Source organism: Ostrea edulis, chromosome 6 (assembly GCF_947568905.1).
Source record: "Ostrea edulis chromosome 6, xbOstEdul1.1, whole genome shotgun sequence".
Taxonomy (NCBI): domain Eukaryota; kingdom Metazoa; phylum Mollusca; class Bivalvia; order Ostreida; family Ostreidae; genus Ostrea; species Ostrea edulis.
Window position 1 is genome coordinate 73,027,602 of NC_079169.1, and position 19,499 is coordinate 73,047,100.

General features: G+C 35.7%; 1 protein-coding gene across 5 annotated transcripts; it reads right to left on the reverse strand.

Annotated features, from left to right (window-relative positions):
* Nucleotides 1–701: 701 nt before the first annotated feature.
* On the reverse strand, nt 702–15,195 carry LOC125683197 (nmrA-like family domain-containing protein 1). Of its 5 annotated transcripts, none has more exons than XM_048924058.2 (9): nt 14,729–15,195; nt 12,816–12,997; nt 12,374–12,501; nt 9,124–9,268; nt 8,663–8,707; nt 7,399–7,419; nt 2,292–2,387; nt 1,667–1,860; nt 702–1,228 (listed from the first exon to the last, which is right to left on the reverse strand). In XM_048924058.2, exons 1-9 carry the CDS (start codon nt 14,773–14,775, stop codon nt 1,034–1,036), a joined length of 1,053 nt encoding a protein of 350 aa, XP_048780015.2. In that variant the 5' UTR covers nt 14,776–15,195; the 3' UTR covers nt 702–1,033. The 5 variants fall into 5 exon arrangements, with proteins under 5 accessions (XP_048780015.2, XP_048780020.2, XP_048780018.2 ...); XM_048924063.2 differs by lacking the exon at nt 14,729–15,195 and adding an exon at nt 13,739–13,921; XM_048924061.2 differs by lacking the exon at nt 7,399–7,419 and having other exon boundaries at nt 14,729–15,182.
* Nucleotides 15,196–19,499: the final 4,304 nt, after the last annotated feature.

The following is a 19,499-nucleotide window of genomic DNA, read 5'->3' on the forward strand; positions in this document are numbered from 1 at the left end:
GAGTTAGGAGATTTTAGTTTATGGTATTTTTCACAGAAAGAAATTACCAAACGATACAAATTTGTGACGCTTGCTACCCTAATTCTACTGCGACATAACACCCCTGTGTTTAACGCTATATTTGAAAGACGTGAGACTTTCACCTCATGTGTTGGCGAAGGAACGGTAACTTATATGTGACGTCTTAGGTTTGATGCGGCGCCGGGGTCTAGAACCCGTGACTCGGTTGCTAAGCGAGCGCCATAACTACTGGGATACTGCGACCGGTAACTGCATAAGTAACTTTTGGAGAAAACTCTTCTTGGCTTATATGACTTGCCAAACAAAATAAGATTTAGAGAAAGTAATGCCATGTTCTGACGTTTGCCTCATGTATAAAACCTCACAATAAAGGTTGATGCAAGTCAACTCTAGGTAGATCTTGACAATCGCAAGATAATCTGCACGTCAACGTTAACCCCATTTTACATTTATAGAAATTTGATCGAACTATCCACAAACAACAAAGCCATGTACCTGAGGTTTAACAGCAGCAACATTTCATCATAGAACCATCACATTGTCACCGTGATATATCTTCTGAAGAAACCTCTCACTCTGTCCAACGACCATCAAGGACAAATACTTTAAGACACTCATCTGAAACCAGACTCAATATGCATCCACTGCATGTGCATTGATGATCAAAAGACGAAACAGAATTCGTAAATATGTTTTAATTTCAAATAAATAAATGCTTATCACAGTTTGGCAAAGAACTAGTATAATTTCATACAAAGTCATGCATCTTGGGACGGAAATTACTCAGCTATGTATAAAATGTAAATGCATAAATTTTCACATCTGGCGACAAATGTTACATGTATACATTCATAATTCCGTAAATGATTAAAATGTAGTCGATGACTAGTGTAGATTATAAAGGTATTGACATCGGGATTTTGTCAATACAAAATGAGTCAGTAAGTGAAATAAGCTTTACCCAAATGGTCTTTGAAAAATAATTAATACACTGGTATTAAAATCAATTTCATTAGCTTTCACGTAAAGCCTCCTCAATTCTATCCTTGTTGTCGGACAACCATCTGTCAAATGTCATTGCATGTGGGTTTAATCTTTTCGTTAGTTTGATGTCTCTCAACGATTGTTCGGTTTGATAAAATTCAAACATAGCAGCTAAATCCTTAGCGCCTGGAAACTGAAATTTCTCCATATCTTTTACCCTAATCTGGAAAAAAGTTCAGTTGTGTAATGATAATCATATCTAAAATCATTTCATCTGAATTTATATACACTTGAAGTTGGAAATAATATCATAATTTTTTCATAACACTTGAAAGGCATTCTTACACGCGTATATACATGTATATATATATATATATATATATATATATATATATATATATATATATATATATAGGTAAACAATTAAATAAAATATGACAACACCTTGTAAAACGTAAGCGCTCACATAATTTGTTTTCATAATGTATAACGTCTGAAGATTTTTTTTAAAAAATGAAAGCGCTTACGTTTTACAACATGTTGTCATAATTTATTTAATTGATTACCGGACACAGGCAATTTTCACATTTATATATATATATATATATATATATATATATATATATATATATATATATATATATATATATAAATTGCTTACCTTTGGGTCCGTAAATTTTCTGTTGTCAAAATGTCTGTTAAATGTCTCGACAATGTCTTCCATAGAGAGTTTCTCCACAGATATATTCAAAGTCTTTCCGTAATACTGCTTTGGCTTGCTCAATATTGATACGATGACGTCACCAACATCTTCTACCGACATTGCGTCGATTTCAGTGCCCTCTAACGGCAAGGCTGTAATAACAATCTTTTTGTGCTAATTTCATATATCAATCATCCGTTATTATTAATTATATTAATAACATGAAACTAATATAATTCAGAATATATTGGTATAAGCTTATAAAATCTTTTAAGATTTTTATAATAAATCTTATAATAATTAAGCTTACTGTAAAATGACATGATTGTGATGTTTGCATAGTTTAAAGGTCAGAAATAAAAGCAAAGATTATTTTGTGTGTGTACATTTCACTTTATAGAGAACTCCATTTCAGCATGCTTGATACAAACAAATTAAAAACCGATCCATACGGTAAATCGTCAATTTACTTTTTGAAAAAAAAGATGTACATTTTGTATCTAATTATCATTTTTGAAAAAAAAGACCAATTTGGTTTGCAGCAAATGTTGTTAATTTTAAAGTGTTAATTTTGTTCACTTACCTACAGTATAAACGGCATGTTTAAGTTTATGTGGCTTGAAGACTGTATAAAAATTCTCAAACCAAAATGGGAGACGTAAAATAGTGAAATTTATACCTGTAAATTTGAAATTTAAAAAATATGAATTACCAGCTTAATTAGTACTGAATGAAATGAATAACTTGTTTCACACTTAACAAACTGAATAAATTATGTTATCATTTACAAACATAGTATATCAGCGATTCCTGGTACAATGTGTATAAATAGATATAATAAAATCTCTGCAGTTAAAACTCATGTTAGTAAAATAAATTCTCAATTGTTGATTAAATCTTTTTAAACAAAGAAGATATTAGTTTTGTTAATAAATTTCAATATGTCAAAATTGTTACACATCCATAGATGAGCTTATACACAGGGAACTAGAATACGGCCATTTTACCGTTATTCACCACACCATTCTACAGAAACGAAGAAAGAAAGTTTGAATATAAAATAATTTTAGAGAATATTCAAAACTTAAATATTGTAAAACATTGTTGTATACCTGTGTGAATTCAAGCAAGAGGGAAAAACTACTTATCCATATGTTACAATATAGAATTACTTTCGATTATACCATATAAAGATCGATATCCTAGCTACCCTGAATTGTACACAAGGAAAAAGACTATCTCATTCGGGGAAGACAATTTCATGCGGGGAAAACATGATGGTATATACATGTACAGTGGTGAGATTAACGAAAATCGTGTAGTCCTACAAACTTAGTGCGGCGTAGGTTTACCTGTTGAAGACCCTGAAACACAGCACAAAATTCATTTAATTATTTATTCAAATTTAAATACTTTTGACCAAAACCTTCAAAGATAAAAGATATTAATAGGAAAAACTTCAGTAAATCGTTACATTATCTCTTTTTCATTTGAAAATACGTTTAACTTTAACTTAAGTAAAACAAATGATGAAACACTTCACACACATAGAGTATGGGTGATTTACTGCGGATGAATTTTGTTGTGATAAAGACAAACACTGTGATCATCTGTGTAATAGATTTTTTTAAGGTATGCAATCTCTTCAAAATGTCGGACATTGCTCCAGGAAGGTTAGACAACTCTTGAAAGAATGGACTTTAGACAAAGGGATTGATTGATTGAATATTGTTTAACGTCCCTCTCGAGAATATTTCACTCATATGGAGACGTCACCATTTCCGGTGAAGGGCTGTAAAATTTTGACCGATGCTAGGCGCTGACGGCCTTTGAGCAGGGAGGGATCTTTATCATGCCACACCTGTTTTGACAAGGGACCTCGGTTTTTGCGGTCTCATCCGACGGACCGTCCCATTTAGTCGCCTCTTACGACAAGCAAGGGGTACTGAGGGCCTATTCTAACCCGGATCCACACGGGGACATAGTCGCCATTATAAATACAGAAAACTATCCCAGTACCTAAATTCATTCCTCATGCAGCCAAATAAACAAATACTAAGAAATTCCAAGAAATCTGCCTCATCCCTTTTAGGGTTTTTGTTTCAATAGGATATCAGTTGAACCTGCTGTGGGTATTATCACAAAAAATATAAAACCCAAGATAAAGGTACAAACGACAAATTGAAACTGACGGACGGACATGGATTAAATGTTACACACTGAAAGTGACGAGATGTATTGGGCTGTCTTCAAAATCTTTTACTAACTGATCATTTTACCCGTTTACAACCATACAGTACAGTATTTGTTTAACCTTGTTTGGAGTCTGTCTCGAACATTGCGTAGGGATGTGCTACCACAAAGGGTGTGTTCATTGCGATTCAGTTAACCAGACATATACATACTTGTACATTGTTGGTATTTATTAGGAGAGTGGGATCCCGTGCTGTATTTGTAAAGCTAGTGGTGGGAGTTGCATTCATTAATATAGGGCGAAGGAAAAGTAAGTTTCAAGGATTTTCGACAATACACATTAATATCTGCGGAAACATTAAAAAGTGTGTGTTTTTTTCTGCAGAAAACTTACCGACTAACTGCACTGTTAAGAGCATGCAACTACATTTATATCATATATTGGTGCAAAATGAATTACAACGTTTTATGTAAGTGAAACATTTCTTTAACCCTGAATCTTTCATTCACAACAGTATTGTCTTTTATTATTATTTTTAAAAGGCCACATGAAATTCACCCCAGATGAAAACATATCTGAAGCATTTGGGTATCAAGGGGTGCGGTTTATCACCAGGTGACGTTTAGTACATACAAATCTCACTTACCCACTAGCCCCTCTGTTGCGAAGTAAACACATATTTCATAAAGATCGAAATACGTTTAGAATTTAGCACCAACATAAAGATATTCAAAGATATGTAAATGCCTGTCAATTTGTGAATGTATTACTATTAGCTATTGTCCATGGTAGCATCCGATTTTGTAAATGTCTTTTGAAGATTTATCATCACATCATTATGGCATTGGACAGCTGTTTGTATAATTACAACCAACGTTTTTGTGTATTGAGTTATAATTTATTCTGGGCTGTACGTTTCTTGTATTAAAAAAATAAAAACAAGATTGAAATTTGTTACCCTCTGAAACACACATATGAATAAAAATAAGAAACTATATCTACATGCACACCACACATAACTCAAAAGTAGCTCTATAGTTGCTAAGTAATGTGCTTCTGCAAAAATATTCACCGTAATTTTTCAAAAACACAGTGCCCACAAAGACTCCTGCAACAAGAGGTACTGTGAGCAATGCTCACTAAGAATACCCCCCGCTTACTCCAATCTCCCAAAGGGTGTTGGTAATAGGTATAAACTACCTCTTTTCTGAGTGTAAAAAACAAATGGCATGACAAACCGAACCATATTGCTACTTCGATGTCCAGTGCGCGTGACCTTTGACCTTTTGACCCCAAAACCGATAGGGAACATCTTCATCCCATGGGTAGTCCATATGTATGATATGGTGACTGTAGGTGGAAAGGATAACGCTTTAGAGCCCGGAAACCATATTACTACTTCAATGTCCAGTGCACTTGACCTTTGAACTTTTGACCCCAAAATCGATAGGGAACATCTTCATCCCATGGGTAGTCCATATGTATGATATGGTGACTGTAGGTGGAAAGGATAACGCTTTAGAGCCCAGAAACCATATTGCTACTTCCATGTCCAGTGTGCTTGACCTTTGACCTTTTGACCCCAAAATCGATAGGGAACATCTTCATCCCATGGGTAGTCCATATGTATGATATGGTGACTGTAGGTGGAAAGGATAACGCTTTAGAGCCCGGAAACCATATTGCTACTTCGATGTCCAGTGCGCTTGACCTTTTGACCCCAAAATCGATAGGGAACATCTTCATCCCATGGGTAGTCCATATATATGATATGGTGACAGTAGGTGGAAAGGATAATGCTTTAGAGTCCGGAAACCATTGCGTCTACGGACGGACGGACGGACGGACAGACGGACAACCTGATTCCAGTATACCCCCCCCCCCCCACAACTTGTTGCGGGGAGTATAAAAATGAAGGAAAGCCAAACAGCTAAACAAAGACTGCACTTCGCCATGTGCATTATCTCCACGAAATTGCTTCGTCACAAGAGAAACGACAATGCCCAGCATAATTTCATTTTCTATTCAAGCCTATAAAATTGTTTTAAGTGTGTTTACTTATTCCTTTTCAACCCTATCCTAAATTGTTTGCAGGTTTTGTTATGGTTTTTGTTTTGGTTCCAATTTGCATCCATTTAAAACAAGAGGCCCATTGGCCACATCGCTCACCTGAGCAGCAGTTCCAAGCAATAAACAAAAAACTACTATAAATTTCTTATTTTACGCGAGTACTTATTGTCGCAAAAATGAATCATCGACGTCAAATCTTTGTAGACGGGCATGACCTTTCATATCAACAAATTTCATCTAACCTAAGGATGTTTTGTGCCAAGTTTGGTTCCCTACACGTGACATTCGTATGTAAAACTTTGATCCCCTATTGAGGCCCCACCCTAACTGCAGGGGTCATATTATTTACAAATTTGTATCTCCACTTTCTCATGAAGCTTTCATGTAAACTTCAGCTTTTCTGGCCTAGTGGTTATTGACAAGAGTTTTAAATGACCCGATCCTATTTTTGTGATTATCACCCCTTTGAAGTTGGCATGGCCCTTCATTTGAACAAACTCGAATCCCCTTTACCTGAGGACGATTTGCATTAAGTTCGATTGAAATTGATCCATTTGTTTTCGAGAAGATTTTTCTTTATATCAGCATGTAAAACTTTGACCCCTTTATGTGGCCCCACCCTACTCTCGAGGGCCATGATCTGAACAAATTTGAATCTACTCTATATCAGAAAGCTTTCAGATGTAAAACTTATACGGTACCAATTTTGATGCACCAGATGCGCATTTCGACAAATAATGTCTCTTCAGTGATGCTCAACCGAAATGTTTGAAATCCGAAATAACTATGAAGTTTTAGAGTTCTCTACTCCTCTGCCCAAGGGGTTCTTGAGAAGATTTTTTGAATTTTTATAAATTCGTATTTATAACTTTGGAAGCTTTCATGTAAATTTGAGCTTTTCTGGCCCAGTGGTTCTTGAGAAGATTTTTAAATGACCCCCACCATATTTTTGCATTTTTTGTGATTATCTCGCTTTTGAAGGGGCATGGTCCTATATCTGAGCAAACTTGAATCTCCTTCACCCAAGGCTGCTTTGTGCCAAGTTTGGATGAATTTGTCCCAGTTGTGCTGGAGAAGACGATGAAATTGTGGAAAGTTTATGACGACGTCGACAGACAAATTTTGATCAGAAAAGCTCATTTGAGCCTTCGGCTCAGGTGAGCTAAAAAGGTTGTGGTCATTTCCCCGCAGTAAACAAGCTATAAGAACTACTGTTATTGAAAACAGAAAAACAGCGAAGTTGATTACTAAAAGCAATACCATTAATGGCAGAAATGTTAGCTAAGCAGAACAAACAGGTCTTGTGTATATACAGAATAATACTGATATTATCTGGATAAATTTAAGCTAAATAGAAGTCACTGATATTGTTAATGTAGATCCATGTAAAACCATAAGAGAGAATAGACAGCTGCCCCCTAATTACCTATTTCATTCGTTGAAACCTCTGTTACAGAAAAATATTGCCATTTCAGAAAAAATATCATTCAAGTTAAATCAATACTCAACTCAAATTAAATAATTTTCTAATGTAAGACAATGTTTGATATGTCGAAATAATTATTCAAAAGTTAATGATCTTAATATATATGTTTAATACGTCAAAATATCTATTTATAAGTTAATGATCTTAGCACGTACATAAATATATGTTCATATTATATCAACCAAGTACGTGCAACTCTACCGTTAATAACCCATTAAGTCTTTTGTTTCAGTTTGTTTTAGTTGCATTTAAAGCTGTTTTATAACGTACAGAATCAATATCGTGTGACCTTAAACATTGATGTCCCCTAAGACTTTGGACCCCATAACCGAGTGTTTTTTCTACCTATTTGATCAAAAAGGTGGAAAGAAAAACTCTTTCACGCACCGAAGGGACTTCTGACGCGTTAATTAGTAATATAAATTTGACCTTTTCTGAACTATTGATGATATATATATATATACATATATATATATATATATGCTTACTCCTCCTAGGCACCTGATCCCACCCCTGGTGTGCCCAGGGGTCCGTGTTTGCCCAACTATCTATTTTGTATTGCTTGTAGGAGTTATGATATATATATATATATATATATATATATATATATATATATATATGTGAAGATGACGAACAGTAAAATGAATACATACATGTGTATCCGTGTGTGAGCCTAGCTAGCTGGCGAGGAGTTAAATTTTGCAGTCATAGTTATATAAAATACTAGTCTATACATATCTATGTGTGTAAACTTGACTAGCGCTGGCGATGAAGTTAAATTTTGCGGTCATAATTTAAAAGTTATCGTGTTAACATAATTGCTTGGAACACAAGACAAGCGAAACCAACAAAACAAAATTATACCATTTCATTCCTGCTTTGATTAATGTGGACGACAGTCTCTTAAGGTCAATAAACGACATGCAACATAGATATCTGATGGCTCCAAAGCGCTTTCTCAACTCACTGATCAATGCCATTTTATATTTGAAAATTCTGGAATAGCTCAATAGAGGATGATTCCAAGTTTTAAAAAAAACAACTCCGAACACCCCAATCCAATTTGTAAATAAAAAGAAAAGAAAAAAAAGCCGAACGCGCTCTTATTGAAAAAACGCTCGAAGCTACACCATATTGTTTTAACCTTAGTTACCGTCATCCATGAACAAGTAACCTATTGTTCTAACCAAACACGAACACTTACCCGGCATCACAGAATTAACGCCAGTCACGTCTACGGAGGGATTGTCTTTGTAAAGCATTAAGCAACAAGATATGATAGATGACAACAATTCATTTTAAAGTTTATGTGTAAATTTTAAACGTTTCATCATGACTTCCTGTGTTCTTTCAAGCGTGTCTATTTTTCATTTGAGTGTGAAATGATGTAAAGCATATTACATGTAAGTATCAACGACGTAGTTTTACGTTTACGAAGCAGTCTGAGGATTAAACTGTTGTAGACTGTCTGCTAACATATACATTATTTCCTCCATCAGATTCTATGTATTAATGGATTGAATAATCAAAAATCTTGAATTTAATGAGAGTTTAAGGAATTCACGTATTTAAAAAAAAAAATACATGAATTTGCAAAACACGTAACATGGCGAATGAGAGAATGATATCTCCTGCTAATGGTCGTAAATGGAGAGGCACACTCACCCACTTCTCGGATATATTCTTCTATGGCCGACTTGGAGTCCAGATGATTGCATTCTTTTCCTATGATTTTTTTAACGTTTTCTGACCCATTAAATATGATATGCTTCACTCCACATTGTATAGCTGCATCAATAGCATTGAGTCCCTGAAAACATAGTGTTTATATATCAGGGCATGCCTGGGTCAAAACAATTCATGTTATATAAGGTATTTTAGATATATATGAACCATGGACAGTGTTTTTATTTTGTATGATATCTCAAACAAAGAAGATGGGATAAGGACATTCTATAACCCCCATTTGAGAATCACTTTGGTGAAAACTCAATATCATTATTTATCTTAAATAAGTAACAGTTAACGTATTCCAAATTCACAGGAACTCAAAATGTTTTCACGATGGCCGAAAAACCCGACAAATTTAAAGCATAGGCTTATATTGCTTCGGAAAATATATAGCACACGCTTGACTACCTATCAAACTTGTATATTTGTCCTCCTGTATCAACTGCAACTTTGGTATAAAAAATGTTACATAGAGAAAATGCGTGTTCCATATTTCCCAAAGCAAAATGTATGCCAAATTATCCATATATGCTCATCAAATCTGTGTCTTTAGTCACTTACAGTCATGATGATATATTTTTACCAAGGCATCTTCTCGAAATAAACCTTTACTAGGTTTCACAGTTTGTTTTAAATCTATTTTGAAAATGAAGGCCACATTGGACCCTTATCTTACCTTATACATTTACACGTATGATTCTCGTAATACAACCTCAACGTATTTACATGTATGATTCAAATAAGCTGTCATTTTGATTTCTTAGGGAATATCAACGCCGCATGATGATATTGTTTGGATTGATTGTATAATGATTAACGTCCCTGTCGAGAACCTTTTACTCATATGGAGTCACATGGGAATCCGGGTTAGAAAAGGTCCTCAGTATCCCTTGCTTGTCATAAGAGGCGACTAAATGGGGCGATCTTTTGGATGAGACCGCAAAAACTGAGGTCCCGTGTCACAGCAGGTGTGGCACGATAAAGATCCCTCCCTGCTCAAAGGCCGTAAGCGCCGAGCATAGGCTTAAAGTTAGCAGCCCTTCACCGACAATGGTGATGACGTCTCCATATTCGTGAAAAATTCTTGAGAGGGACGTTAACAATAATCAATCACTCACTCATATGGTGTGGCCTCTCCTACTGTAGTCACAAATGTAATTTAAAAGTTTGACTTCTCATGTCACTCTCATTTATAACACATGTATGCATATAATCTTTATGTACATTTTCCATATCCGTGTGGTCTTCAGTTTCAAATTTCGCACACCTTCACAAAGCTTTTAACAATATGTCGCATTGTTGTCGCGTAATTTTTTCACCAAACATGCATGTTCTTTTTTTCACGTCTACTTCGGAGACGTTCCAGGCCTAGCATCTTAAAATGGTCTGTCTAAAGAATAACGTACCTTTATCATGTCACTTTTTTCAACATTTTACATGCTCCGACAAAACATACATATCGTCAATGAATTTTCATACGATTTATCTCAAGTTTAACATATAATGTAGTACCTTTTATCACATCTGTCTTCAATTAAACAGAGTATTCATATCACATCTATGGCAGGGTAAAGCTAGCATTCTTAGTACCTTGTTGTCACCTCTATCTCAAAAAGGAACAATATAGTTGTTATCACATGTACATCTGTCTCAAGCGGAAAGTATTCCCTTTCAGCAGGTAAACAAATTACCTTTTACTATCCCTTCACAATTCATTGTGAGTGGGGGGTATAGTAACGGGCCGTTCGTGTTTGTGTGAGTGTAGTAATGGACCGCTCGTGTTTGGGTGAGTGGGGGTGTATAGTAACGGACCCGTTCGTGTTTGGCCGAGTACGTGAGGGGGTGTATAGTAATGGGCCGTTCGTGTTGGGTGAGTATGTGAGTGGGGGTGTAGTAATGGGCCGTTCGTGTTTGGGTGAGTATGTGAGTAGGGTATAGTAATGGGCCGTTCGTATTCGGCTGAGTATGTGAGTGGGGGTGTAGTAATGGACCGTTCGTGTTTGGGTGAGTAGGGTATTGTAATGAACTCGTACGTGTTTGGGTGAGTACGTGAGGTGGTGTATAGTAATGGGCCGTTCGTGTTTGGGTGAGTATGTGAGTAGGGTATATTAATGAACTCGTACGTGTTTGGGCGAGTACGTGAGGTGGTGTATAGTAATGGACCCGTTCGTGTTTGGCTGAGTACGTGAGTGGGGTTATAGTAATGGGCCGTTCGTGTTTGGGTGAGTACGTGAGTGGGTGTATAGTAATTGACTGTTCGTGTTTGGGTGAGTACTTGAGTGTGCAACGCTTGGGTTGTAGACACTAGACAGGTCACATGTTCTGCTCCATTGATTTCATACTTCACATGTAGCTTTGTCATGAAGAGGTAAAACCAAATTGACTTAAGGTCAAGGTCTCTACGGAATTTTATTGAAAAGCTTTTAGGCAAGCTACTGACAAATAAATTGATATCACAAGGGTTTCAACAGTCTATTTATAGCCAGCATTTCAAAATGTCATGGTTGTTATAACGATATAATTTACCAATACAACCTGTCATTGGGTAAAAGGCTGTACGACATGTTTCATACCATTTGAGACCCTTCTTTGCAAATTCATTTTGACTACGAATTACTCCGTTTACCTTGTCCAGATATAGGGCTCACGGCGGGTGTGACCGATCCACAGGGGATGCTTACTCCTTCTAGGCACCTGATCCCACCTCTGGTATGTTTAGGGGTCCGTGTTTGTCTGATCCCACCTCTGGTATGTTTAGGGGTCCGTGTTTGTCTGATCCCACCTCTGGTATGTTTAGGGGTCCGTGTTTGTCTGATCCCACCTCTGGTGTGTTTAGGGGTCCGTGTTTGTACCACTTTTACTTTCGTGTTCCATGTAGGAGTTTTGTATCACCGTTATCTTCACCTTTACGCTACAGACCACAGGCTTTGAGACATTGAGTCATGTCGCTTTCTTTTCAAGAGGTGAAGAGCCAGATTGATTTTGGGGTTATAGGTCACTACGGGACTTCATAGAAAAACTTGTATACACTCATTGCGAGGGGATATGCCTCACCTTGTGGGGCTCTTGTTGTATCTGTTTGAGAGTAGAATAACCTCGAACTTTCTTTTTCATGGTGTGTTTACCTTTATGTCTTTTCAGGTTGGGTTACCTTTATGGTGTGTTTTTTTCAGAGTGAACATACCTTTATCACCTCCTTCTCCTTATTCCTCTCCTCCCAATAATGCGTCGTTAAGAACATTATATCGGCGCCCTCTAGCGCTTTTTCCAGACTCTTAGTCTCCCCAAGATCACCATTAACGATAACTGCTCCTACAAATCCACAGGAAGATGTCATCAGTGACGTGACACTCAATAAAATTTGAGTGTAGGTATATGAGGAAAAGAAATTATTTCATACAAGGAGCGAAGACAGTATTTACTGAATAGTTCATAAACTTTCCACAAATTGTAATCTAAAGATGGCAATGTATTCTAGTTACAGTAATTATATGAGGAGCACGCGAATCTAAGCCAATACTTTCAGTGCAAATTTTACTACTGCAACAAATTCACTTGGGTATATAACTTTGATCTTCTTAACAATTTGGATTAGAAGCATGCGATTCCTTCTACATATTTCTCACCATGCTCTGCTAACTGCCGAGCCTTATCACTTGACGACCGTCTCGTCACACACCGGACTTTATACAGGAAAGGCTCTTGAAGCAATCGCCGCGCGATAGCGCCACCTAGTAGTCCAGTGGCTCCAAAGACGACGACGATCCTAGGGCCATCTGAGGCATCATAACTAGAACCACAGCCCATTCTGTCAATGAAAATAAATTTCTGAATAACATGGAAGTGCAAATTTATGAAAAGAACCCATGGTGACCATATTTTAAAGAGACTGTTACAGTGTTACATGTGTAAATATTCTAACAATTTGAAAAAGTGAAAATTATCACCAAATAGTACTTGTTTTGAAATTTAATGAGGTTAACTTTAACAATTCATCCCATGACAATTAAAAAGAATTACAAATGTGGGTATTCAGATATTTAATTTTATGAATATTTTAATAGTTCATAAACATTGTTCATACAAACCCCATATAATTAGCTGTCAACACGTTTTGTATGAGCTTATTATAACATCTGTGTACTGGCAAGAGTAAAGGATTAGGTAGACTCGAAATAAATAGACCACTGGTCGAAATTAATACATGGCCGAAAAGAAGGGCCATTTAACTGTTTAATCCATTTTATTGCAAAATGTATAAATCCAGTGCGTGACAGCAGAATAAAATTAAGTTTGGGTCGTAAAAATGGTACATGCATATTAAGAATATCTCCTTCAGGAAATATGCATTTATTAGTTTAAGGAGGAAGATACAACATTTCGGTTTCACGTTATATAGTCAGTGCATCCACCAGCGCTTTAAAATTATAAAACGACACTAACCAATTGTAACATTTCACAACATCAGTTTCCCGATCTATACCTGCGGTAACGACTCGTAGCAACAGGAAGCAGATTCTCAAAAAATCAATCGGACGAACAAACTCACCTTTGGGAAATCACTCCATTTATCCTATAAACTGAATGGTTTTATTAATTCGGTCATTACAAACTGTAAGTACACACACGGCACGATATGGATATATAACGGTCTAAGCTCGTTTCGAGTATTGTAAAATTGGGTTTGATAACAATCGCTGTGCGTATCAGATATTCACCGTCCATGTTGAAATTTAGAGTTACCGTTCTTGGCTTTCAGGGACCACTGAGTATTGTTTGTTTGATATATTGCTACGAGATATTAAATGCCGACTACTGAATAACCATAACTTGATAGAATGAACGCAGCATACGTCGCTTTGTTGGACACAATAGGGTTTTTAAATCTGAATGGTTCGATAGGTCAAATCGGTGACTGGCTGCTTATAAAAGCTGGTTTGCAATATTAGTTTACTTGAGTGATTATCTGCATCTACAATACAATGTGGATTACGATTTTGAAATAAATTAAATTAATGAACGATGTCTAATTATACGATCACGCAGTCCATGTAGTGTGTCGCAGATAGTTCATTTGATAAAATAATTGTCTTATGAGCCGAAAAATTAAACCCACGGAAATGGAATTCTCCTTGCAATTAATTGTACTTGAATAACGTATTTCTTTAGCGTTGGGGTGCGCGGGAACTCGGATACATCTTTTGTCGCCACTCCTACATGTACTTAGAAGTTATTAGATGTCACCACGAACAAGTACATTTGTAATTCTACTGCATGAATGTGTGAAAATTATTCCATTTTATTTATACACATTTATTGTTTTTAAGAGAAACTCAAAAGGTTCTTTTATTTTATTTTTTTTCATTGAAGAAAGGTGAAATTGAACTATAATGGATAAAAACTCCTTTCACACTATAATTACTACAATGAAAATAACAATAGCTATGGTAATGAATTATAAACACACCATCTTTCATTATTTCTATTCAAGATACCTATTCAATTAATTGCCAGAAGTAAAATAAAACACCATACTCACTTATACTTATGTGATCGGTCGGCTCTGAACCAGTCCAATTTGAACATAACACATGCTTCAGTTGACGTAACAGATCCAAGTAATGTTTAGTCACATACTAATAAAACAAAAGTAAACAAAAACCACAGAAGAAAACTGAAGACAAAAACTACTAATTTCTTCTAGAAACGTACCCACAGCATCCCATGATCACAAATTCTTAAAAGGCACCAATGTTGATATTAAATGTAAGCCATTGTCTACTACCCTCCTCAAATATCTTACAAAACCTTTCTCGTCTTTAACGGTCCTAAAGAAGAATATTATACACAGCCAAGTTCTTCTCACATTCCATTAAGTCTTTCGATATTGATTTTACAGAATCGATATTTCAAAATATCGAAACACAACTTCAAGGACTTGTAACCAGAAATTTTCGCCAGTAAGGGTCACTTATATTTCGTCACAAATACAAACATTAAAGCACGATGAATGAAAATTAAATACTGAAATTGATTGGCGTTACAAAAAGCGTTTGTAACACATCGTTTGTAAAATGACATTCTATTTAACTACTGTGTTTATTATCGATCGTAATGAGCTTTATTATTCCAAACGAGTCAGATTTTAATACTTATGTCAATGCAATGTAAACTGCATGCACATTTTGCGCATTTTTTGGCAACCACTTCGAGTCATTCATTAATAATATTCAATTCTCCCACCGGCAATTCAATCCATGGCTGGAGCTTTCAATATGGTTATCTATTCAATACATTATTGTTAGGCCGTTCTTGGCATACTGATTTTGACTACGAATAGCTCCATTTACCTTATCAGGATATAGGGCTCACGGCGGGTGTGACCGGTCGACAGGGGATGCTTACTCCTCCTAGGCACCTGATTCCACCTCTGGTGTGTCCAGGGGTCCGTGTTTGCCCAACTATCTATTTTGTATTGCTTATAGGAGTTATGAGATTGATCACTGTTCGTTATCTTCATCTTTCATCATACACATCATCACAATATACATTGTACATGTATATCTATTGTTTGTTGTTTTACGTTCTTTCTGATTGGTTGTTTGTTGTTTTACGTCCTTTCTGATTGGTTGTTTGTTGTTTTACGTCCTTTCTGATTGGTTGTTTGTTGTTTTACGTCCTTTTTGATTGGTTGTTGTTTTACGGTCTTTCTGATTGGTTGTTTGTTGTTTTACGTCCTTTCTGATTGGTTGTTTGTTGTTTTACGTCCTTTCTGATTGGTTGTTTGTATGTTTTACGTCCCGTCGACAATTTTTCAATCACACTGAAACGTCACCAGCTGTAGGTGATGTACCACGGATTTAGACCCATGCTTAGCGCTCAGGGCCGCAGCAGTGAGGGTTCTTTATTAACGTGCCTACGCGATACGGGACCTCCGCTTTTAATGACATATCCGAAAGACCCGCGATTCTCATTTCTAAATACCGAGCGTTTGCCATGGAGTTAATTTAGTGCCGAGCGTTTGGTGAAGGAGCAATCACTACCTACATGTATGTTAACGTTTTAGGTTTGACGTGGCCATGGCACGAGCGAGGCTCGAACGCATGAAATCCCAGAAAGCGAATGTTTTACGACCGTTTCCATTTGAAATGTAGAGAGATGAAGAGACACGGAATTTGACTGATGCATTACACTTACAGTCATGAGTGTTCGTTATCGTGTCAACACCCACCATGACCTCTTTCAGACACATGTCTTTCACTTATGATGCCGGGTGCTTTGCGAAGAGTCTTTACCTTATTTATTTCTATATTGAAGGAGAATTAGGAAATTAAAAAGAAAAACTGGGGTAGCAACGCTTGTTATTGAGCTACAGGTGTTCTAAATTTGACCTTTTTGCACTTAAAATTTATTCAGTTAAACTTGATTTGTCTGTTGGTGTCAACACAATATAAGTCACACAAATCAATCATTAGATAAAATAGATACATAATCATGTCTTCTAACACTACAGATAAAAAAAATTAATACTAGTAATGGAAATAAATAATGACCATTTGCACTTGATATACGAAAAGATTAATTATATCAAATTTGAGAGTTTAAAAAGAGATATTAAGAGTAATGTCAGTTTCTAAAATTTCACATAATTTTCAAGGTCTTGTCTTAAAATTTAAAATGGAACTTTGAAAAGTGGGGGTTAGAGACCAAATTGTTAAATTATTGGCGAAAACACTGAATTTTTATACAAAATTTCCAGTAAATTAATTTAAACTTTTTAAAGAATCGGTGTTCTGTACGGAGAAAATATATAAACCAATTAATAAATTACAACATTTGAACTACATGTAGTTCCAAGTCTCAGCTACCTGTGTCATAAATTATAAAACTCAAATACACGTATAGGAGTATAAAATTCGAAGATATATTGGATGAGACAGACACTGTAATATCATGTACATTTAGAACTTTTTAGTTAATTAATCTTTCCAACCCAAAATATAGTCCCTGCAAAACCCTTTCAAAATTTGAATTGACACAAATTTTTCAACTGGATAGGCTTCAGTAATAAATGTGTAATATGTTTGCACCAATGGGATCAGTATTGAAACAATAAGTACTTAGTTGTAGCATCCTGCGCAGTTGTGCTCAAAATGTCAGAAGCTAACCTTCTTAAACGAGATGTCCCTTGAAACAAAGAAATGACGTTACATACATACAGCCTCCCTGCAATTGTTATCGAAACCAATTTCAAGGAATTTCAGTTACCTTATTTCTGTTTATATCCTCCCATTCCCGTGACCAATGATCTGACATCAATACATTTTTTTAATACGATATTCATCTGATATTTTCGATGTTCTTAATTTTTTCCGTGATTATAGAAGTCACTGTTACGACTTTTTGTAATAATTTATTAACAGTTACTGATATGTACAAACACATGGATAAACACAAAAAAGTTTTTATTTTGGTTGAACATGTTTTGTGATGACATATCTTAAAAGTAAGTAATAAGTCGAGAACTGTCCAATAGTGAGATTGTCAGATATTGAATGGTCCGGAACTGTTCTGGGAAGATTTCGCCTTATAACTTTAAAGTTAAAACATTATACTGAAATTAGTTTGTACACTACTTGGACATGTCCGAGAAATCAGGCCACTGTTTACAATATATAGCAGTTTTTCTGTTTGTCATTCATACAGTGCATTATGATTCGATTATTGCGTTTAACGAGAAGAAACCATGTGCATTCATAATTTTGCCCTTAGATTGTCGCATAGGACAAAACTACCATTATTAATACATTCACAATAGTGAGTTTCAAATCTGTAAATAATGAACGACCGTTCATTTTGACTTTCATCAATTCTTCGGCAGGACAGATTACGATTGCATTCGTAATATCATTCAATACGGAGAGAGATCATTTATGTTACATGCATGTAAGGAACATTTAATTTGGAGCTCCATGTGATTTCCTAATAATCAAGTTTTATTTACTGTATATGATATCAACATGATAACTAATGAATGCAATTATTTAAAAAAAAATTAAATTAAAAATATCATTCATTCACACGCGCGCGCATACACATTGTTTTTAAAATGTTGTGCATCTGTGTTTGGGGGGATCTTTATTTTCTAATGCCATTATGACGTCCAAACGTTTTGCCGGTAAACTTGTTTTTTTCTTAAAATTTGAATTTACAAAATGTACTTCTTACTCTGAATTTACCGCTAACACTAATAGTTGTGATTTTGCATTTAATTATTTGCCCTGTAATAATACCAGTATAATTGACGACTATGTTTAACTTTAGTTTTCATTGTGCTCCTCTTCGTTGAACTATCTTTCCCTTTAGTATTCGTAACCATTCTCATACAGTTCCTGAACTATTACTCTTGAAGCATAAACCGTTATCAGTGAAATGGAAGACATGTTTGTGATGAATTCGCGTTTACGTCAGATGTCAATAAAAGGAACACGTTTTCGATCTTTACACATTTGAGACTAGTGACTGGGAAACTTACAATATGTAGCATGTGACTGGGAAACTTACAATATGTAGCATGTGACTGGGAAACTTACAATATGTAGCATGTGACTGGGAAACTTACAATATGTAACATGTGACTGGGAAACTTACAATATGTAACATGTGACTGGGAAACTTACAATATGTAACATGTGACTGGGAAACTTACAATATGTAACATGTGACTGGGAAACTTACAATATGTAACATGTGACTGGGAAACTTACAATATGTAGCATGTGACTGGGAAACTTACAATATGTAACATGTGACTGGGAAACTTACAATATGTAACATGTGACTGGGAAACTTACAATATGTAACATGTGACTGGGAAACTTACAATATGTAGCATGTGACTGGGAAACTTACAATATGTAGCATGTGACTGGGAAACTTACAATATGTAACATGTGACTGGGAAACTTACAATATGTAACATGTGACTGGGAAACTCACAATATGTAACATGTCAATTCTTGTCTTATATATCCAAATCGAACGAATCAGCTTATGGTATGTATAGTAAACAAGAGTGGTCAGAAAACCACATAGATCGCTAGGCGAGGTAGAGAGGAGTATATGTAGTATACAGGTATGTGTCAATGTAGTATACAGTAGTATGTATATAGCAGGGGTGATATTGTGTGGCCAGCCAAATGAACAATATACAGTCCCTGCAACGTTCTTTTACCCTTTTTGTCGTTAACGTTGTATTTACATTTAATTACAATAGTATCCCGTCTCGAATCTTCCTATAGACCCTTTTG